Source organism: Leopardus geoffroyi, chromosome B2 (genome assembly GCF_018350155.1).
Source record: "Leopardus geoffroyi isolate Oge1 chromosome B2, O.geoffroyi_Oge1_pat1.0, whole genome shotgun sequence".
Classification (NCBI taxonomy): domain Eukaryota; kingdom Metazoa; phylum Chordata; class Mammalia; order Carnivora; family Felidae; genus Leopardus; species Leopardus geoffroyi.
The window spans coordinates 31,045,139-31,066,990 of NC_059332.1; the positions used below are offsets into that span (position 1 = coordinate 31,045,139).

Genomic DNA, 21,852 nt, shown 5'->3' on the forward strand with positions numbered 1-21,852 from the left:
GTAGTAACATGGATGGATGTCACCAATATGGGGTTGAGCAAAAGAAGCCAGACGCAAGAGAGAATGTGCTGTAAAATTGTATTTATATGAAGTCTGAGGAGGGACAACGTTAATCATTAGTGTTACAGGTCAGAGGTGTGGTGCTCTTGGGGGAGTAGCGACCAGAAGGGCATAGTGGGGAAATTCTGAGGTGCCAAGAATATCCTGTGTCTTGATCTAGGTGCTGGTATCCAGCTGTTTGTGGAATCCACTGAGGCAAGGATTGGGCCGCACAGAAAGACAAAAGGTGTTCAGGGTGAGCCAGGGCAGGGGGCTGCGGCAAAGGGACACGGAGGGTTCAGTCCAGGTGAAGGGTTAAGGAGAGGTGTAGGCAGGCGCTCAGCTCTTCTGGACCAGAGACTGGAGAGAGGAGGGCAGGGTGAGTGTGGAAACGCTGACCGGCGAGGAGGGAAGGGACGGTGACCAACACACACACATTTCCTGGCTTCCTACCCATAAACTTCTTGAGTCTGAGAAAAGGGAGTTTTCAGGGCTCCCCACCACCAGCCCAGAAGAGACGGAGGGAAAGCTGGACAACAGTGAAAGAGCATTTCCACACTAAGAGGCACCATGCCGGAGAAGGTCCAGGCAGAGAGGCCTGGCATGCAGACAGCTGCCCTTCCCTGGGCCCCTTGACCCTTCTGTCAGCTTGGAGTGTAGCCTTGGGTACAAGGTGGGCTCTGACCTAACCTCAAATCCTGTCACTCTGTGTCTAAGGCCATGCAAACCAAGGGGTGCATGCACACACAAACACATGTACACATCCAAATACACCGGAGTGTGCACTCATCCACAAATACAAGTATGAACACACTTATACACAAATAAACCTGCATATTTGCAGGCACGCATGTGTGAGTGTGTGCACAGGTGTGTGTGCGCACAATCTCCTCTTCACGTCTCCTCCACATGTATTCATTGGGTGATGCCTAAGAAAGCTGATTTCTCACTGGCTCAGGGGGCAGCTGTGTGAGGCAAAGAACACAGTTGGAACCAGATGGGAGGCCCTGCTCTAAAGGGAAGCAGCAGATACCTGGTGCCCCACACCCCTGGGGGCCTTTGTCAGTTGTCCGGTCCCCCTCCCCACCACTGGATCCTGCATCTTTCCCTACTCAGTGGTGGGTGGGGGAGGGGGACAGGTTCCCTGCTGCAGGAAGGAGAGAAGCTGGAAGGTAGCAAGGCAGGCCTGAGAGGATAGGGGTAGCCTCCCCAGTTCACAGCCTGGAGCCTCCTTCCCCACCCCCACTCCTGCCCTGTCACCACCTCTCCACTCCCCACCTCCAACTCTGGGAAGAATTCTGCTCTTCTCTCAGCACTAGGAAAGCAAAGAACTTGGGTGTTTCTTGTGTTTCCCCCTCATCATCCCCCCCTACTGCTGTGTCTGGGGCGCCTTTCTGCAGTGGGGAGGGGGGACATGGCTTCCCCCTTTTGGCATCCCCCTCACAGTTGGAGGGCTGGCAGGGATGGGGGCATCCTCCCAAGCTGTGACTCAGCTTGCCTGGTATTCATGTTGTGGCCAACTTTGACACTTTGCTCATCAGGGACTGTTGGTCCCAAGAGGTGTGAAGAAGGGCCGGCTTCCATGAGGGATGTTCCAGAGTTGGGCGATTTGGGCCCCACCCCCCTGCCTCCCTCTGCCCCTCATGCCACCTGAGTGGTGAAAGTAGAAGGATTCCAGGAGTGTGAGAGGAAGGAGGGAGATGGGGGGTGGATGGTTCCAGATATTGGGTTGAAACCAGAAGGTAAGGAGGTGCCAGGGAGGGGGAGTTTGGGGGGATCCAGATGCCCTTTATTCTGGGGAGCTAATGGGCCAGAGGAATGGAAAAAGTAAGAGGATTTCTGGGCCCCCAGTGGGAAAGAGTCAGGGGGCAATGAGAGACAGGAAGGCGGGTTCAGGTCCTGCACTGAGTGACCAGGACTCAGGGGGAAGGAAGTCTGAAGAACTAAGGTGCAGTGTCTCCAAGGGAGTGGAGACAGGGGAGAGAAAGAGGGGAGGGAGCGGGGATGCGGGAAGCGGGTGGGGACTGGAAGCTGACAGCCGGCAGCTGTGGTGTTTCCGACTTGCTTCCCAGTAGTTCCTCCGGGTTCCATTTCCAGTTGTTTCCAAGCCATTAAATTCTTTCCAGGCGAGATAAGGGGCCCGCCCGCCCCACCCAGGGCGTGTCACGTGTAGGGGGCAGGGGGAGGTTTAGACGGACAGAAGCAAGGAGAGCCTGGAAGGGGGACGGAAGGAAGACGGAGCTCCTGTGCCCCTGGAGGCATCTCTTAGTCAGCCCGCCCCGCTGAACCGTGAGTCATGGGTGCAGAGCTCTCAGCCAAGAACAAGTTTTAGGATCCTTTCCGCAAGCTCTGTGCCCTTCCCAGACCTGGGAATCCTGACTTTGCTTCATTTCAGTTTCTTAAAGGCTCAAGACCCCCAGACCTCCCTCCCAGATCCTGTAACCCACATGCTGAGGCTCCCTCTGGCACCTTCCCGGAGGTCTAGCCTCCGCTGCTCCAACCAGAGCACTTGGGGTCCCAACCAGAGCACTTTACTCCTGAGATCCAGCTGGCCACTGGTTCAGCCTCCAGCCCCTTGTTTCCCCTAGTGAGGGCACCTCCGAGTCCTACCTCATCGATAACCACCTTCACCCTGGTGCCATCACCTGATCCCATCCAAACCCTGCGCGCGCGCACACACACACACACACACACACACCCTCCACAGGGAGTCTAGTCCCCAGTGCAACGTCCCTTTTCCTCTGTCCCAACAGAAAGTCTCTGCTCTGCGAGGCTCTCCTGAGAGCTCTCCCGTCACACCTTCGCCTGGGGTGTAGGGGTAGGACAGAGTCCCCACCGCTCCCAGCTCTTCCCTTGTTCTCCCCAGAGCTCTGCTGCTTACCTGGGCAACAAGCGGCTGCAGTGCCTCTGCACCTGCTCTGTCCCTGACCTTGGGAGGGGAGTTCTCAAGACAGGGCAGAGCTACCGTGTCTTGGCAGCCCTGAGCTCCCTGGAGGTCCCCTTGCTTGTTCCCTGCAGCAGGGGCTCACGGAGCTGCGACCCGACCGTCGATCTCGGCAGCGACAGCAAGAAGGAGGGAGCCTGCAGTGAGCAGGGGGAGGAGAAGGGGAGGACCAGCATGAGGTCAGGGAGGGGAGCGGAGATAGGGCAGGTCCTCCCACCCCTCCAGTCCCTGCCAGGCCTTCCCAACGTCATCGAATGCCACCCCTCCTCCCCTCCCTGTCTGGGATCACCGAGTCTCACAATATCGTCTTGCCTCCTGCATCCCTGGTCCTACCTCCCACACCCTTTCCTTGTCCCATTTTTACTCTTCCTCCCCACCCTAGTTTTTGCCCAACCTGACATCCCCAATCCTTTATGCCATTTCTCCTTCCCCCCCACCATTTCCCCACCTGTTGCTCCTGCTCTCTCACTGGGTTCTCCTCTCTACCAGCACCCTTCCTCTTGGCCAGCCCCTCTTCCTCCTCCCTCCCTGGCACCTCCTCTCCCACCTCTGCCCTGCTCCCACTTTGCTCCAGCTTGGATCCTGTCCCTCCTGCCTGTTGCCCAGCACCGGTTCTTTCTCTGCTCCCCCACACCCCCCTTCCCCACCCCAGCCACTGCCATTCTTTCCTGGGAGTGTGGGGCAGGGGCAGGGGTGAAGGAAACCCCCCTCGACCCTTTCCTGCCTGGTCCCTTTGCTTCCACCTGCACCTGTCTCTTCCTCTCCTATCTTTTCTGCTGGCCCTGTCCTTACACTGCCTCTCCCATCTGTTCTGGTCAGTCCACCTGTTCTCAGCTTGGGATCATTGCCCCCTTTTCATTCGCCTACCTCAGCAAATTCCAGAGAAATGGCAGATGAGGCTTGAGTGCTTGGCTAAGCACCAAGATATATGACTTGGGAAGGAAGTTGGGGTTCAGGAGAGACAGGGAAGAGAAGCTGGAAATTTAGGAGAGAGGCTTAGGGAGCCTTAGCTCCCTTAGCTAGAGGCGGGAGGCAGATATGGGGGTGGGGGAGGTAATGAATGGGAGGGTGTAGTCAGCAGAAAGCCGAAAGGAGCTGATGTTGTTTGGGTGCTACAGGGGAGGAGGAGCAGAGGTAGGAAGAGTTGGGGGCTCAGGAAAGAAAGCACTTTGACCTCAGGCAGAGACAGGAAGACTGATGCCAGAGGACAGGGCAGCAGACACTCCCACATAAGGATGGCTCTTTCTCTGGCTCCATATCCCTTTATGCTCCCTGCCCTTATGATGGGCTGAAAAGAAGACTTTTGTCACAGAAGTATCCAGGGTGAGGAAACCCCACCAGGTTTCACAGGGATTGAGTTCTTGCTACCCCGCTACCAACCTCATCATCAGGGAGTAGCCTAGTCACAGGTGATGGGTGAAAGGGACCTGGAGGAGCCTGTATGTGCCCATCTGCCACTTAGGTTGGGGCACAGGTGTCTGCACCCCAGACTGGATCCCCCTGGTTACAGGTGTGTGTTGTTCCTGCATCAGGGCACACTGGCACAGTGTATGGCTGCCACATGCCCAGTTAGCTCCCTGTGGCCGAAGGCAAAGGCTTGCATGGACCCTCGCGTGGGTGTCCCCGTGTGTGTCTGGGTGTGTGTGTGGCTGTTTTTTTCCTGGCTTTGATGGGGAGGATGAAGTCAGCATCTTGGACGGAACTGGGCTCAGCTTCCTTCCTCTGCCTTGGCCCAAAGCCCCCAGAGCCTGGAGTGGGTAATAGCTTCCCTCTGATTGGGAGGGCTGGGAGGAAGCACATGAAAGGGTGAGGAGGGAGAGTCTGAAACAGCATTATTTGGGGAGAACAGACTGCACAGAGGATGAATTTTCTCTCACATCCCCAGATTTTGGTAATTCCATCTCATGGTTATAGCCATTGTTCTTTCTATGTCTTATTCTTGGTTTTATGATTTACTAAGTATGGCCACCATAAGTATACTTGTCCCACAGAGTGGCCAGGAGCCCCCGGAGATGTGAGAACTCGAAGGATGGCTGTGGGGTGTTCTGAAGTCCAGGACTAGGAACAGATGGGATACGAATCTCAGAGAACAGAATGGGATTGCAAACATTTACAAGGTTACAAGGCATTTGGAGAAGCCACTGTAGGCTTAAAGGACATAATTCCAGTTTCTGAGATCATCATTGTCTAAAATTTGATTCACCCCCTGGATTCCAGCTCTTGGAGGAGCTCCCGTCTTACATGTTTGCATTTCATCAGTAAAGCACAGACATTGCATCGTGCAGGTGCCTAATGAATTCTTGTCACTGTTGAGTTATGAAAAGACTGGGTGAGAAGGATGGGGAAAGGGAGTCTGGCAGGAGCCCCAGACCTAATGGTCAGAGCCGGTTGCCTTCACTGAGGTGTTTCAGGTGACGGTAGAAAGATCGGTGTTGCTGACAACTGTCCACATGCTCTGGCTTGTGGTCTCAGAATCCTAGGTCCAGGTGTCTTCAGCTCTGGGCGCCCATCCTTGAAAGAACCTCCATGTCCCTGTCCTGACCTCAGGAGGATACGGGAGAAAAGATACAGACAGGAAGGAAAGGAAAGACCAGGAGAAGGGAGGGAAGAAAAAGAATGAGGGCAATTAAGGGCAAGGACCTGAAGAAGAAGAGAAGGAATGAAGAGAGGCCAGGGGCTGTGATCCAAGGGAGCAGTCCCAGAGAGGGGGAAGAGAGAAAAACAGTTGTACTGGGCTTCCGTTGACAAAACACTTTCCAACACAGTGCAGGCATTTGATCAATCCCACTTTGTGGCTGAGGAAATGGAGGGTCACAGACATTAGGTGTCTTGTCCAAGGGACTTTGCTAGTGGTGATAAAGGTGAGCCTCAACCCAGGTTTTCTGATTCCAAAGCATGTATTCTCTCCCCTTCCCCAGGAACAGCCTTGGAAAGATGCAAGGCTTAGGGCAGAAACAAATGAAGGGGCTTCTGGAAGAACTTGTTTGAGAAGGAAGGGTAGAAGATCTGGATTTCTAGAACTTTTTTTCTGCATTCAGTTGCTATGCAGATTCGGTTAGAAACCACCAAGTTTAAGATAGGGGACTCAACATTCCACTACTGAGGGGTGGGACTGGGAGATGGTGAGGAAGGGGAGCTCAGAGAGAGGAGACAGCCTGACATGAGATGGAAGAGAACCACGAGGCTGGGGCTGAAAAGGGGGCCACAGAGCCACAGAAGGAAGGATTTGGACCCATAAAACTTCCTTTGCCTGGAGACGCGGGTGTGGGGAGAAGGGAGGGGGGAGGACATTTCTATCTCGTGACAAAAGAAAGTCACACAATTGTTTTGTTCTCTGCTCTGGGGCGGGTGGGCGCCTGTATTTACCAGAGGGACCGAGGTCGCTGTGGCAACCACACATCTGGGCCCCCGAATCCAGATGTGCTGTATCCAGAAGCCATAGCAGAACGATGAGGCAAGCACTAGGCTCTCTAGTCCTGGCCCCCACAGCTGGGAAGAGGACGGGGGATTGCAGTGGTGAAGGGGGAGGAAGGGGGAGAGGGCTGAAGCCGGGGAGGGGAGAGGAAGTCGCCCCACAGGACAAGGAATGTGGACAGAGGAACAGGAACGGGGAGGGGGTGGCATGAAAAGGGAGGAGTTGAGCACAGGGTCAGCAGCAGGAGGAGGTGAGAAGAACAAGTAAAAAGAAAGGGAAGAGAAGGGCAAAACACAAAAGGGACAAGAAACAACAAGATGAACATAGACTGAAGAGTCCAAAAGAGAAGGTGAGGGCTCCCAAAGGGACAGAGGGCAAAGAGAGGTGGGAAAGGAAAGGAATTTGGTGCAAAGAGGCAGAGGCAATGGGTCAGGGAGGATAAGAGGAACAAAAGGCCGGATCCTGAGGAAGGAAAGCGGCCCAACAGAAAGACAAAGCGGGCCTGGGACAGGAGGGGCCAACAGGAGGTGCAGGAGTGACAGTGGCCATACACTGAGGTGGCCTGGGATAAGGCTGTGGCTGCAGAGCCACATGGGCCTGGAGGGCGGCAGCCAGAGACTGACCTGCCTTCACCTTCCTGCCTTGTACACCCCTGCTCCATGCCTCTCCTGATCCTTTCCACCACTCCACTCACTGGGCCAATAGTGTCGACTGCCAGTTCACATCAAGGTGCCAGCTGTCCCCTGCCACTCAGCCAGATGCGCTGCAGGCCCCACCTCAGGGCCCCAAGTCTGAGATGCCAACACTCAAGCACTTTCCTGAGCTGGGGTCAGCACAGAGAGAGATGGGACAATGAAACAGTGATGAACCCAGTTGGGATTAAGAGTGGAATAGAGGAGAAAAGGACAGTGTAAATGGAAAGAGAAAGGTGTAAGGAACAAGGGACAGGTGCACCTTCCAGGGACCAGGCACTGTGAATATCTTTTACCCTTACACCAACCCTGAGAAGTAGGTAGGAGTATTCTGCTTTACAGATGAGGAAACTAAGGCCCCAAGTGTTTAAGTTACATATCAAGGGCATCCACTAATGAAAGGTAAAGCAGGGAATCCAACTCAGGTGATCTGTCTCCCAAATCCTTGCTCTTGCACTGGGCCTGGATAAGCCTCGAGGGATGTGGGGACAGGGAAGCCGAGAAGCTAGGGCTGTGCTCCGGAGGGAGGAGAGGCCTAGTTCCTGGGAGCCCTGGTTCCAGGTTGCCATAGTTACTCAGTCTGTTTTCACCCCAAACACAGTAATGGGGAGTGGGGGAGCCTGGCTAGACACGTGAGGTTCACCCCTCCTCCTTCAGGCCTGGGCTTGTGGCCCGGGCGGCCCCTGTCCAGTCATCTGGGCGTTGAGCCCAGGCCCAGCCCACACCCTCTAGCTGACCCAGGACACTCCTGCAGGGCCAGGCCTGAGGCGCTGCTGGACAGGAGCCGCCGATGGGATCCCCCCAGCTTGAGTGAGATTTGGCCCCTCACCCTGTCCTCTTCCCCTTCCTCCTAATTAGAAGCACAGCCTTTCCAGGTCAGTTCTCATCCTTTTCTTTCACCTGGACTCACAAGTCTCAGTTTCCCCAAGTTTAGGGCTAAGAAGATGCTCTTGAACATCTCCCCTTCCCTCCAAACACTGCCCCCTTCTCCACTGTGGCCCCTCCTTTCTGGCTCACAGCCTTCTGGCCCCAGCTCTGCTGTTTGTTCAAGTTGCTCGTCCTGGAAATCAAGGGAGGGGAGGGAGAACCTGCTAGAATGCAGGAGACCCAGGGACGCTGCTTACCCCAAAGGGCGTGGGGCCCCCTGTCCTTCCTGTTTACTCAGACACATTCCAGGGATCTGTATCCTCAGGGCTGTCATGCCAGGAGACATCCCACCCTCATCCCCCCTGCCCCCCGCCGCCCCCACCGCTAGACACAGACATGCCCCAGTGTTGTAGGGGCGGGGACAAGGGAATGACATGAGGTCTGGGATCCCACACCCATCCCACCCAGAGCCAGCTATGTCTTCAGTGCTTGGTTGTCTGATATACTGTCAGTACAGAAGCCACTTTCCCCCAATTCCCCGTCCTGAGCCAGGAAGGCAGTCACCATTCCTTCAACTCCCTCCAAGTTGTTTATTTAATAATAAAAAAGAAGATATACATATACATAAACCTGATCTCCCACCACCATCCCTCCTTTACTCCCAGTAACTAGCTCCAAAATGTAAAAATGTCCCTTGTCCCTCCCGGGGACCAAATTCCCACCTCCACCCCCTAAACAGAGAAACAAAAGAATAAAGAGTGTGCAGGAGTCCACCTACCCCAAAACTTAATCTCGAAAGAAGCAGGAATTAGGGGTTCAGAGAAATGAGAGGAGCCCTATATTCCAAAAAGGGGTGAGAAGAGAGGTAAACCCCCTCACCCCCAAATAAGGGCTTAACCCCACACCCTGTCTTTCCTTTACCAATTGCCCCAAGCCCAGGGATCAGAGAACTTAGAAAAAACCCACTTGGTCACCCCCCACCTCCCGTCCCCCACCACCAGCTCTAAGTCAGTGTGAGTTGCACAGGTCAGGGGTGATTGAGGTAGAGGGGCTGGTGGGAGGCCTGGCGTGCCTGGCTGGCTGCAGAAGCTGGCAAGGGGCCACCTGTGGCATTGCCTGGGGTCGAGGATGGCTGTTTTCGGAGCGAGGGAGGCACCGTGGAGGTCTTGATGTGAATCACCCGGGTGTCCATGACCTCACACTCGATCTGCATCATCTCCTCATAGTCTCCTGGAGCCCCCCGGCCTGACAGGGTCTCTGTGAGAAGGAGAGAGTTAAGAAAGAGGAGAAGCGCAGGCAAACAGAGAGGAAAAAAGTAGAGGTGGGCAGGGAGGGAGGGGCAATGGTGAGGAGACGGTCCATAGCAGGAGTTGAACGAGAGGGTAGGGATGGGGTTGGTGCAGGGAGAGGAAAGGGGCAGGAAAAGCAAATGACATCGATGAGTCACAGAGGACACATATGATTGAGGTCACAGAGGAAAGGACAGCAAGAGAACACAGAAGGTGAGAATCTGGCCATTCCCAGCCCACCCCTTCTGCCCATACCTCCTTGAGCACCGTCACCAAGGGATGGCCTGCACCCTCGTCTTCCTCCCATGTCTCCTGCATTCGGTTTTTCTCTCCATCCATTTCCTGCATCTTCTCATCCAGGAGTCTAGTCTCTCTCTGGAATGGCCCACTCCTCTCTCCACTTCCCCCTCAGCTCCTCATGCTGGATCTCCTTATCAGAACCTCCCCATTCCTCGATTTCAGGACCCCTCCCCAGATCTGGCAGGGAGAGAATTACCATTGGGGGCCATGGCAGGCATCACCAGGGACATCTTGGGCCGAGAGGTCTTGTTGTGGCTGATGGCAGGGAGCAGCAAGTGGTCCTGGGAAACAAAGGGGTCGGGCCAGAGGGCTGGAGGAAAAGATGTGGACAGGCTCTCCCCACCTCTACTCTATAGCCTCAGCCTGAAGACAGATTGCTGGAGAGCGCAGGGTGACGGGATGGGGCAGGGAAGGACTCACCCTTCGGAAGGACACAACATAAAATGTGTCTTCTCGTCGGTCAATTGCATCCAGGAACTCTGGCTGCGAACGGTCTGGGTGGCGATATAGCTGCAGTTGGCCCACAGAATCCCTAGCCAGGAGGGGAAACAGGATTTGGGAGAAACTAAGCCCCATGCCCAGTCCCCACCGGGGAAGATGGGAGAGGGTAAGAGAAAAAGACACGAGACCCCAGTGGATGAGGGAGGCATAACGCCATTGGTGGCAATGATGACAGACACAGGATAGCTCCTGGGGGTGTAGCTCTTTAGAGTGAAACCTCCCTTAGTAACAGACAAGCACCCTCATAGACTCACCTTTCTGGGGGCCCAGGGGGTTGGGTGGGAACTGCCTTAACTGGAGGCGACTTCTTCCAGAGCTGAGACTTCTGGAAGGAGAAGTATCTAAGGATTTGAAGAGGGTGAAGGGAAAAGGGAAAGAGACAGACGGCCCCTGGAAGCTGATGCCACCTCACACCCACCCCTCCACTTCCCCCAAATGATCCCTCAAACCTCCACAACGAGATGCTCCCTCAAAATCCCCAGGACATTTAGTCTTCCAGTGGCCTTCCTTGAACCAGCCCTAGCCCCTCCTACCTGTTTCTCCTGGGCCCTCTGGGGGATCTTCCGCCGGCCTCTCTGGTGACGCTGGACCCAGCCGCTCAGCTCGTCCGCAAGCCTAGGGAAACAGAGGGGTAACACCTCTGTAAGGAGCCAGAGCTCCCATTTTCCTTGCCTGCGCACAGGAGAGGGAAGAGAGGGCAGGGAGAGCTGGTACTTCAGTACACAGGGATAGCCAGGCCGCCTGTGGAGGGGGCCTCAGAGGACAGGGAAGATGCCCCAGCTGGGGATCCCCCACACCTCAGGGACTCGGTTCGGTTGAAGTGCCGGCAATCAGAGGAGAGGAAGAGCTGGTCCAGGTCTCTCAGCAGCAGCTCCTTGGCACTGCCCCCCGGGAAGGCTGTCAGGTTCCTGGAGTGAGGCAGGGAGGAGGCAATGATTAGAGGCTACCCCACGCCCCTCCCCCAACAGAACAGGCAACGATGGCAGGAGAACTCTGGTTCCCCTAGGAAGAAAAAGTAAGTTTTGGAGAGGAGATACACTCAGCATCCCCAAAAGAGAGAGGGCCCTCTCCTTACCTGAAACTTGGCCGGCCTGGGGGGCTGGGCTGGGGCTCCTCAGGGCCCAGGGAGGAACCCTGGAGGGGTTCAACTCCATGAACCGGCTCTTGCGCTGAGAACTCCAGCAAGTGTCTCCGGGGTCGAGGCTCCTCTCCGCTCATCCGAGGAGAGATGGGAGCTGGAGGAGGGTCACTGATGCTGAGGATGAGGAAGGATCGAGTAAGGAATTCCAGCTTGGTCCAGGGGCTGGTTAAGATCATGGGCTCTGCAGAAAGCCTGCCTGGCTTCCAATCTATTTGCTGCAGAGCAAATCCCTTCATGTGTACAACGGGAATGAGAACCATCGCTACCTAATAAAGCCAGGAAGCACGAGGAGCTCAGCAAGCACTTAAAAGTCACTATCTTTACCATTGTTATTACCACCATCTGCTCCAGGACACACCATTTGAGAGAAATGATGGAAGGAGAAGGGACTGGCTGGATGCCCCGTGGGTGCTGAGGACAGCTGTGCTGCCTGCGTGTAAGTGGAATGAAAGGGCCTGTGCCAAGGCAGGCAGGCAGGCAGCTGTGAGGGTGGGCTCTACCCAGAAGCTATGAGGGAGGCAGGGAAGGTCTCACCTGACAGGTCCAAAGTTGAAGGCAATGAAAAGAAGGAACACCATGATGCAGACCACCTTCCTGTTTCCAGACCCTAACTTGAGCTCGCTGTTCTAAGGTGAGAGAGAGAGATGAGAGAGGGGGTGAGTCATCCCCAAGGAGTCTGCCTGTATTCCCAGGAGCCTCCCTGGGACGGACCGTCTTACTTCGGCCAGCAGGGCCTCCAGCCGCCGCCGGAGGGCAGCATTCTCCCTGCGGAGCTGCTGGTTGTCGGCCAGCACAGCCTGCAGCCGAGCCTCCAGCCCCTGCAGATACTCCTTCTTCTTCTTCCTGGACTGGCAGGCCGACTCCCGGTTCTTGATCATTCGCTGCTGCCGCTTCAGCAGCTTTGCCTAGGGTACCGGGAGGATCAGAAAAGGAATGACAGAGGGATGGGAGAGGGGAACTATGCCTCCCAACTTCAGGAACTGATTACCCAATGCTCACACTGGCCACTCTATCCCCTTCCTGACCTCTACCGACACAGCCAGAGACGGGTTATTCCTCTCCGCTAAAACATTCCACAGAAGGAGCCCTTCTCTCAACCACTCCCTGCTCCTGTCCCTCAGAACTGAGAGAAGTCAGACTGTAGGAAGGACTTCCTCCATCCTGGTTCCTGGTGCAAACTCAGTTCCTTTCCTTGGTGGGTGGGGTCTTCCTTCCTCTCAATTCTTTTTAGGGCCCACACTTTAACTTTGCCATAATTAAAGAACACTTTACCTGGTTTTCCCCTAGGAAACAGCCTCCCTCTTCCAACTACTGCCACAACCGTAACACAGTATGGGCCCCCTGCCTTAGATTTACTGACACCAATGCCATTTCTTCATCTTCAGTGTTAGCAAAACTAAGGATCCTAAAATTACAGAGTTGATACTCATATATAAACAGGGATCCACTCTGACCTTCAGGATCAGCTATGGCTTTGCTTCCTCACTTTTCGATCCCTCCTCATTCCACAATTCTCTCTTCCATGGCAGACTTCCTCCCCATTACTAGTCTTACTCCTCTCCTCCCCAGTACTTACATCCACTTCAGGTGGGCAGGAGTTCCCAGGCATAGGAGCTGGAACGATGCTCTTCCTCTCAGGCCTTGGAGCAGGGGGGGCCGGCCCCTCAGGCTGGACCCGAATAGCACCTTGGATGAGGACAACTGGTGACACTGGGGCAAGTGAGCAGGAGAAGGAGGTGAGAGCTGTTCTTGTGTCCATACCCGTACCTGAGCACCCAAGGGCTGGGAGCCTCAATGGCTGTGAGCTCCCCGAGAAAGTCAATCCAGTCCGGCTCCTTCTCTCCTATTTTAGTACCTGGGGGTGGTTGGACAAGAGGCTGCAAAAGGATGGTGGTGCTAGGAGGCACAGCTCTGGGTGGCATTGGGACAGTGGTTATCACCACAGGTTTGGGCTGCAGCGGTGGCTTCCGGGTGGGCAGGGCTTTGCCTGAAGGAAGGGAAAAGGAAGAAAGGAAGGAATGTCAGGACTAGAGGCCTCTTGCCGGGGATCCCAACATATCAGCTTGCCCCATTACCTAAGGAGCCATCGGAGGATGGGCCCATGCTGATCTGGACACCTCCAAGTGGGGGGCCTAGGACATCCCGCAGGAGACACCCTTGAGGGGATGGTGACTCTGTCTTCACTTCCAGTACCTCCTCTCCTATAAAACCCTGTGTTGGGCATTCCAAAAGATATGTGAGTCAGGGGGGATATCAAGGAGAAGGAGCTGAAGAAGAGAATGCTTTCATACCTCTGAGAGGCAGAAGGAGCTCACTGGAATGTCTGGAGAGAGTAAGAAAGGTTGATGCTCACCTGGTTGGGGGACTCTGCTGAGAGCAGGGAAGCCTCAGAGTTGATGGAGGAAGATGGAGAGACAGGCTCTAGCTTGGTCTGGACATCTGTGGGGTGTCAGGATAATATAAAATGCTGGGTATCAGATAAACACTGAAGGAGAAGAGGATTAAGATAGGGGATAGAAGACATGGTCCTTCCCCCTTGTACCCAAAACTAAGACTATTCTGGCCCTAGGCATGCAATCCAGAAGGCAGAGAACTATGGGGTTGCTGACCTGCTGGCTCTCTTCCTACCTCTTTGCCCAGAACTTTCCTTTCTCCTTCACTGGCTCCTGAAGCTGTCTCTATGCTGACAGCAGTCAAGTCTGAATTTCTACCCTTGACTGCTCCCCTGTGTCCCAATCCTGACTCCCAAGGTGCCTGCTGGTCATTCCTTTCTTGTGCCCCACCACCCACCCAAATTCAAGCTGGCCTTAAATGGGGCTCACAGCTTGTCCCTTCACACAAATTCCCTTTTTACTCTGTCAGGCTCCCAGGCACCAAATCACAAAGCCTCAGTCACCTCTGAGCCTTCCTGGCCTCTGTTAAATCCATCTGTGAGACTTGCTGGTCACCCCATGTGGGTGAAATAAAAGTCATCTGAGGGCCAGATTCAACCCCAAGGTCAACAGTCTGCCGCTACCTTTGGTCCATACAACTCTTTTGGGTACTTAATTATAGAACTGCCAATATTGCTATTTAAAAATTTCAACTTATGTTTATGAATACGTAATATACTCACAAAACTCCAAAGGACCAAAAGGTAATTCAGTGAAGTGGATCTCCTTCCCTTTCTTGTCTACCAGCCACCTGGATCCCTCCTCAGAGATGATCACTATTTGATTATTAACCACGTGTTATGACACTCATGAGACTCTCCAAAAGCAAAGATTATGTTTTATGCTTCCTGTCTATCAAACTGATGGGTAAAGCACAGGCCCTCAGAAGATAACCTAAATACAAGGGGAGAATCGACTCCTCTGCAAAGTCCTCAACAGTCAAGGTTTATATCCTTATCTTGTTGGCAAATGTGATCTGTTTCTCTCTCCAAATCCATTTTCTATACTAACCTGCCCCGCCCTGAGGCTGGGGAGGAAAACAGAATGGACTGCATCACTGGGCTCCCTTGCCAAAGACAGGCAGTGCCAGGAAACCCTGAAGGCGCTTTGTAATCCACAACAGTGAATTCAGCACATTCCCTGGCCTGGGGGCTTGTGCTCTTGCAATACCTATCTGCCCTAGCATGAAACTCTGGCATCAAATCCTACACAGGAAGTCACTGCAATTCTTCCATTCTATGTCATTCTTTCTGCCTCTTTTCAGAATCCAAATATCTTTCTTGAGGAACTGTATCCAGTCCTGCCTCTCCATGATCCATTCTCTCTACTCTGTCACCAGAGTCAGCTTCCTAATCACACTGTTCTCCTGCTCGATTCTTCAGTCTCCCAACTGCCCACAGGATAAAAGCTAAGAGTCCCTTAGCACGGTTCTCACTTGGCCTGAAGCCTCTGCAACTTTCTTGCCATTTCCCACTCCCTCCTCACATCCACTCTGAGGAGATACAAGCTCCCTAGATACACACACACACACACACACACACACACACACACACACGTGTGCACACATGCCACAGTCCCCACATTCATCTTGTGCCTAATTTCTATGTGTCCTTCAAACTTAGTTCAGGAAATGCTTCCTCCGGGAGCACATCACTGATCCAGCCCCAATAGGGTGAGCTGCCCCTCTTATGAGTTTTCATGGCACCTTGCGATGTCTATCCTGGAGTTCCCACACCTGCAGCAACTGGTATCTGTCTTTCCCCTCCCTCCACACTACAGGATTCTTGGGTCAGCATGATGCTCACATCTTCTTCATCTTGCATTCCCAGCACCCCGTCCAGTATGTGGCATGGAGTAGGTGCTCTATAAATGTTTACTGTGTAAGCACCTAAGAGTAAATAAACTTAGTAACACTTAGTGAAATAGTGCAAGTAATGTTAACTGTAGGATCTAGGAGTTGAGTATATGGAATTTCAACTTTTCTGTATGTTTGAAAAATTTTTATAATAAAACTTCAGGGGTGGGAAATAAATAAATATGCCCTAAAATACTGTCCATAAGTTTTTTAAAAATGCAAAGCAACGGGGCCAGGGCAGGGGGGACAGGTGCCTGGGTGACTTAGTCAGTTAAACGTCTGACATCAGCCAGGTCATGATCTCAGGGTCCCTGAGTTTGAGCCCCACATGGCATCAGGCTCTTCCGGCTCTCCTCTATCAGCACAGAGTCTGATTCAGATCCTCTGTCCCCACTGTCTGCCCCTCCCCTGCTTGCTTTCTCTCTCTCTCTCTCCTGCTGCCTTGGTAAAGCTCCTCTCCTATCTACCCTGCCTTGGTAAAGCCTGGGGGTGGTAGCAGGCTGTTATTACCTGAGGGGTCATCAGAGGTGGGACCCACATTGATCTGGACCGTTTCAAATGGGGATGTTGGATCATCTCCTAGGAGGCAGAGTGGGGGTGCCAAGGACTCTGTCTTCACAACCAGCACCTCCCCTACAGCAGGGACCTGGGTGAGAGTTGGGTGAAGTGGTGGGGGGTCAGAAAAAATAAAACAAGGAAGGTGTTGAGAGCAAGAGTAAGAACAAAAGTTTTTACTACTTTTTGACTAGCTTTTACTAATTACTAATTATTTGACATTCTGGTTTTACTGAATATCTCCTTAAGCTGTCTCTGGCCCCTCGTTTTCTCTATATTATTCCTGGGAGGGTTGATGAAGTCTCATGATTTCAAATATTGCCTTAGAATGGACAACTGGGGCAAGAGCAATTTCAGAATTCTCAGCAGTTAACAACTCTCTTCTTCCTGGCCCCACCATGGCTGCCACATATCTCTATTTATTAAAATGACTCCATCTTCACTTACAGACAACCACAGAGGAGACATGGAAAATGAGGATATTAAAGAAATCCAAAGGCACCACCACTACTCCATGACCCATAGCACACAAAACATTTTCTCAGCACCTATGCATGAAGGGACTGGAACACCATCCCTGCCACAAACAGCAGAAGGAAGGAGATGGTTCTCTCACCTGGCTAGAGGGCTCTGTGGAAAGACGCGATGATTCAGAGCTGAGGGAGGAAGAGGAGCAGGGGGAGGACGGCTCAGACTTCACCTGAAGATCTGGAAGAAAGGGGTTGGGGAATAACCAGGAAGCAGAGCCTGAAGAGTCCAAAACGTGCCCAAAGGCTTGGAGGTGAGGATCCCCTCACCTGGGGCAAAGGGGAACGAACACATAAGGGGCTGAAGGAAAGAGGAGTGCACAGGCACTTATGAAGAGGAGGTGTGAGGATATAGGGGAGTGTGTAGTTCCTGGAAAACAGTGGAAAGAGAGGGTTTTGTAAGGATGCAGGAATCACAAGGGATATCTTACCTGGAAAGATAGGCAGGGGGTCCCAGGGTGGCTCAGGAGGGCTGACATCCATCCCCACGTCCAGGGAACTGCTGCCAAACTGAATAAAGAAGGACATTAGATGGCAAGAATGTGAAGGCAACGGCTTCATGAGCTCTGGCTTGGGGCCGAGTCCTTGTTCCGGGGCAACTCCCGACCCCCAAAGGTTAGAGACAAGGCTAGAGAAGCAGTACCGGGACATCCTGCTCTGGGCAACGGAAGAGCTGCGTCTGCTCCTCCGCGACATCATCTAAGCCAGTATACAAGGTGCTGTCTGCAAGAGATGAAGAGCATCAGGGGGTCGTCCGGTGGCCCAGCCTACAGATCTACACACAGCCCCGGGACCATCCCTCATTGGCTCGGCTCGGCCAGACCTACAGCCCGCCCACTTGAAACGTGATACAGCCAAAGAACTTCAGCTCCTCCTTCCCCCACCCCGGAACAACTCGATGTTTCTGCAGGGAGCAGAGGTCTTTCCCAACTCCCGCATCCCCCCGAATGCACAACGAGCCCCCCTGCTCCGCCCTCTTTCGGGTGATGGATTCCGTATTTGCCCAGCCTTCCTCTATGGACCTCCGCTTCCTCCCTGCGTGCCTCAAAAGCATAGTATGCCACAGCCCTCCTCCCTCCCCCAGGCCTCACTCCGCAGACCCCAGTCCTCCGGGCTCAGCAAGTTATCGGTGAAAAAACGTGTTGGGTCCGCAATCTCGCTGAGCAGCATCAGTTCCGCCATCTTTCCCTCCCGCCCCCCAGCCATGAGACGGTCCCCAAGACCCGCCTCTCCCCATCATCAACTAATCAGTTGACTCTTAAAAAAAGGGGGCGGTGTCCCGGAAGCTCTACCGACCAGTAAGAGACCTGGGTGCTGAATACTTGAGATGGCTGGATAGGGCGGGCCAATGGGAGCACGGCAGAAGGACAGCACTCCCGCTGAACCGGGCTGTATAGTTTGCGCATGCGCCGGGAGGGACCCAACGAGAAAGCCTGGGAGATGTAGTTCCCGGGATTTAAAGGCCCACCATCTCCCCCAATCCTAAATTCAGAAGTTTATGTATCGTCCATTTATCCTCGGATATGAATAAGCCCCCCCAAAATGTAGCACAGGTGATCATATGGCTTTTAATGGTAAAAGAGGGAAAGAGGCGCACTGAGTCCACTGTTATCTCCCCTAAGAAAGCAAAAGCTAGGAATGAATGGGACATGGCTGAAACCCTCCCTCTTGGTCCCCTCAAAATCTCACGGCATAAACCACAATTCACAGGTTCCTGTCTCTTTTAAGATTTAACTTTTAATCAGCCAAACATCTTGCGCAGACCCTGAGCCAGCCCTGCATCTTGTTTCTTCCCCTGAATGATCACCTTTCCCAGCTCTTCCTGGGCTGCCCGGTTTTTGGGGTCTACCGCCAGCACCTTCCTGAGGTCAGCAGTTGCTTTTTCAAGGTTCCCAAGGGCAGCCTGGGCAACCCCCCTTCGGTACAAGGCCTTTAAATGGCCAGGTTCCCGCTCCAGCACTCGGTCACAGCTCTGGGCTGCCAACTGAGGCTGCCCTAGCAGCAACTGACAGGCAGCCAGATTGGCATGAAGAACAGTTCGTTCTGGAGGGCCGGGTGGGGGTAAAGTCAGCAGCAGCCGAAGAGCCCGTCCATAGCATCTGGCAGCCGCTTCAGGGTTCCCAGCTCGAAATAATTCTGTGCCCCTTGCACGTTCTTCCCTGGCCAAGGCCTCCTTCTCACTGGCCTCCAGCTCCCAGGAGTCCCTGCCCTGAGTGAAGGAGGCCAGTGTGAGCCTGAAAGGAGGTCCAGAGTGTTCAGAGAGCTGAAGCTCTGCCTCCTCACCTTGACACATGGACTCCAAGCATTTCTCTATGAGTTCCCCCCAAGTCCCCTCCCTCCATGGGCCTAACCCCATAGTTAGCTCTGTCCATCCCTCTGGCAGGCCTGACCCAAAAGGAAACCCAAACGCCAGTACCCGGCAGCAGGAGCCCAGTTTGGGTTTGTCCAAGCCATGGCCACGGATTATGATCTTTTTAACAAAGCTCCCATCCGGACAGTACCAGAGATCAGAAGCTTGAAGGGGCTCTGGCATCTCACTGGTTGATCCACGAGACTTAGCAGAGTTTCCTTGAAGTCCAGTGGCCAGTTTTTCAGTTCCTTGAGAATTCTCTAGAATTTGGCTGGCTTGATTTGGGCTCACTCTCAGCTCAAGGATTTCAGTAGGAGGGTCTGGGGACTGCTGCTTGATCTGGGTAGTTGAATCAAGGTTCTCCTGGGGGTTCTTTTCCCATTGTTGTTGCGGTTGAGAGGTGTCCTTCTCTCGCACTGGATTGACTGGTGGCATCTCCATTGGCTGCCTGGTCCCTTCCACTGTGGGTGAATCCACCGTGGGTGAACAGTTTTGGTCAGAAAGGGGTGGATCAGTTTCAGGTCAGCACCTAAAAAGAACACCAAAACAATGCTAATGGCAGAATTCTTACTTAGACGTCCTTTTTGTCCTCCCCTGTCCTGGGACCCAGGCCCCCAGTCCTCAGTCTTTTTTTTTTTTTTTTTTTTCTCCAAAAATCCCTGTCGGAGTAGAGCCTCCGGCCCACCCAAAACTAATCCAGAACTAATGCAGAACTATAAATTCCACAAATCCCTGCGGTTCGGGTAGCCGCCCCAACTACGGACACCCGATCGAGTCAAAAAGTACCTGGGCAGCCGAAACGCCTAGCCTGGTGGCAATATCCGGACCATTCGAATCACCTCTCCTTCCGAAGCTAAGTGCTTCCTGAGTACTGTCCTCAGAGTCTTGCTCCACGGGGAGAAGACGGCCGTGGGCCAGGGGCATCTGGGGACAATAACAGCTAACCCTGAGCCCGCGAGGCTGCGAATCTAATCAAATTCCTGTCAACCAATCCGGCGGAGGGAGAGACCTGGTTAGCCCGCCTTTTGGACGTGACATCATTCCCCCCGCCCCCCCCCCCCCCCCCCCCCCCCCCCCCCCCCGCAACCGGGAAGCTGTAGGCCTTAGCAACCGAACCTGGCCGAATCAAACCGAGCTAGCGAGTTCCGACTGGTCAGGTCATTGAGACTAAAAGTCTGGAGAAGTCCTGAAATGGGAGGCTGGGGCTCAGGAGGGAGAGCGGGGGAATGACGGAGCTGGCGGTGACTGATGGCGGTAGCAATCTTTTTAGGTGAAGACCCCAGGCCCACCCGTGCCCTATGTTCAGGGCTCCCAGCCAGAGCCATCCAACCTACTCCTTAACCCATTCAGTCCAGGGTGCTGCAAGAGAAACCCCCAGGCCTCTTTTTCCTCACTTGCCCCTATGTCCTGGGATAGGGATTCCCTGGGATCACCTGCAGCTTCTTAACCTGTTCCCTCATACTCATCACTGCCTTTCAAGTCTTCTTCCTGAAGAAATCTTAGTCCTTTTCAAACTTTGATGTGCATACATATCATTTGGGGAAACTTAAATCTCAGGTTTGGATTTAGGAAGTCTGGGTTGGGCCCTACATTCTGCATTTTTCTTTTTTTCTTTTTCTTTTTTTAAATTTACATCCAAGTTAGTTAGCATATTGTACAATAATGGTTTCAGGAGTAGATTCCAGTGATTCATCCCTTATGTATAACACCCAGTGCTCATCCCAACAAGGGTCTTCTTTAATGCCCCTTACCCGTTTAGCCCATCACCTCACCCACAACTCCTCCAGCAACCCTCAGTTTGTTCTCTATATTTAAGAGTCTCTTATGTTTGGGGTGCCTGGGTGGCTCAGTCAGTTAAGCATCTGACTTTGGCTTAGGTCATGATCTCATGGTTTGTGAGTTCGAGCCCCGTGTCAGGCTCTGTGCTGACAGCCCAGAGTTGGAACCTGCTTTGGATTCTGTGTCTCCCTCTATCTCTGTCCCTCCACTGCTTGCACTCTGTCTTGCTGTCTCTCAAAAATAAATAAAAACATTAAAAAAATTTTTTTAAGTCTCTTATATTTTGTCCCCCTCCCTGTTTTTATATTATTTTTGCTTCCCTTCCCTTATGTTCATCTGTTTTGTATCTTAAAGTCCTCATATGAGTGAAGTCATATATTTGTCTTTCTCTGACTAATTTCACTTAGCATTATACCCTCAAGTTCCATCCACGTTGTTGCAAATGGCAAGATTTCATCCTTTTTGATTGCCAAGTAATACTCCATTGTATATGTATACCACATCTTCTTTATCCCTTCATCTGTCCATGGACATTTGGGCTCTTCCCATACTTTGGCTATTGTCGATAGTGCTGCTATAAACATTGGAGTGCATGTGCCCCTTTGAAACAGCACATCTGTGTCCCTTGGATAAATACCTAGTAGTGCAATTGCTGGGTCCTAGGGTAGTTCTATTTTTAGTTTTTTGAGGAACCTCCATACTGTTTTCCAGAGTGGATTCACCAGTTTGCACCAGCAGTGCAAAAAAAGATCCTCTTTCTCTGCATCCTCACCAATATCTGTTGTTGCTTGAGTTAATTTTAGCTATTCTGACTGGTGTGAGGTGGTATCTCATTGTGGTTTTGATTTGTATTTCCCTGATGATGAGTGATGTTGAACATTTTTTCACGTGTCTGTTTAGCCATTTGGATGTCTTCTTTGGAAAAGTGTCTATTCATGTCTTTTGCCCATTTCTTCACTGGGTTATTTGTTGGGTGTTCAGTTTGATAAGTTCTTTATAGATTTTGGATACTAACCCTTTATTTGATAAGTCATTTGCAAATATCTTCTCCCCTTCTGCCAGTTGCCTTTTAGTTTTGCTGATTGTTTCCTTCACTGTGCAGAAGATTTTTATGTTGATGAGGTCCCAATAGTTCATTTTTGCTTTTGTTTCCCTTGCCTCCAGAG

General features: G+C 52.8%; 3 protein-coding genes across 19 annotated transcripts in view; all 3 read right to left on the reverse strand.

The window, feature by feature from the left end:
* Positions 1-3,073, reverse strand: part of TNXB (tenascin XB) — a 58,671-nt gene extending 55,598 nt beyond the window's left edge. For 2 of the 9 annotated variants that reach the window (XM_045497773.1, XM_045497779.1), the window contains exon 1: positions 2,921-3,069. The gene's annotated coding sequence lies outside the window, so the exon portion shown is untranslated. Of the gene's footprint in view, positions 1-2,920 lie in introns of all 9 variants that reach the window. The other 7 variants (XM_045497776.1, XM_045497772.1, XM_045497774.1 and 4 more) reach the window with 7 other exon arrangements.
* Positions 3,074-8,527: 5,454 nt separating this feature from the next.
* On the reverse strand, positions 8,528-17,810 carry ATF6B (activating transcription factor 6 beta). 9 transcript variants are annotated; one of them, XM_045497784.1, is made up of 19 exons: positions 17,658-17,805; positions 17,201-17,280; positions 16,989-17,067; positions 16,647-16,738; positions 15,986-16,121; positions 14,304-14,396; positions 13,542-13,627; positions 13,264-13,399; positions 13,044-13,175; positions 12,765-12,898; positions 11,908-12,093; positions 11,723-11,814; positions 11,123-11,302; positions 10,845-10,955; positions 10,581-10,662; positions 10,302-10,372; positions 9,967-10,078; positions 9,743-9,827; positions 8,528-9,214 (listed from the first exon to the last, which is right to left on the reverse strand). In XM_045497784.1, exons 1-19 carry the CDS (start codon positions 17,761-17,763, stop codon positions 8,985-8,987), a joined length of 2,223 nt encoding a protein of 740 aa, XP_045353740.1. In that variant the 5' UTR covers positions 17,764-17,805; the 3' UTR covers positions 8,528-8,984. The 9 variants fall into 9 exon arrangements, with proteins under 9 accessions (XP_045353740.1, XP_045353739.1, XP_045353738.1 ...); XM_045497783.1 differs by having other exon boundaries at positions 17,649-17,797; XM_045497782.1 differs by having other exon boundaries at positions 10,302-10,369; positions 17,649-17,781.
* A 464-nt stretch (positions 17,811-18,274) lies between these two features.
* FKBPL (FKBP prolyl isomerase like) lies at positions 18,275-19,890 on the reverse strand. The gene is made up of 2 exons (XM_045497792.1): positions 19,694-19,890; positions 18,275-19,436 (listed from the first exon to the last, which is right to left on the reverse strand). Exon 2 carries the CDS (start codon positions 19,346-19,348, stop codon positions 18,299-18,301), a length of 1,050 nt encoding a protein of 349 aa, XP_045353748.1. The 5' UTR covers positions 19,349-19,436; positions 19,694-19,890; the 3' UTR covers positions 18,275-18,298.
* Between the last annotated feature and the right edge of the window lie 1,962 nt (positions 19,891-21,852).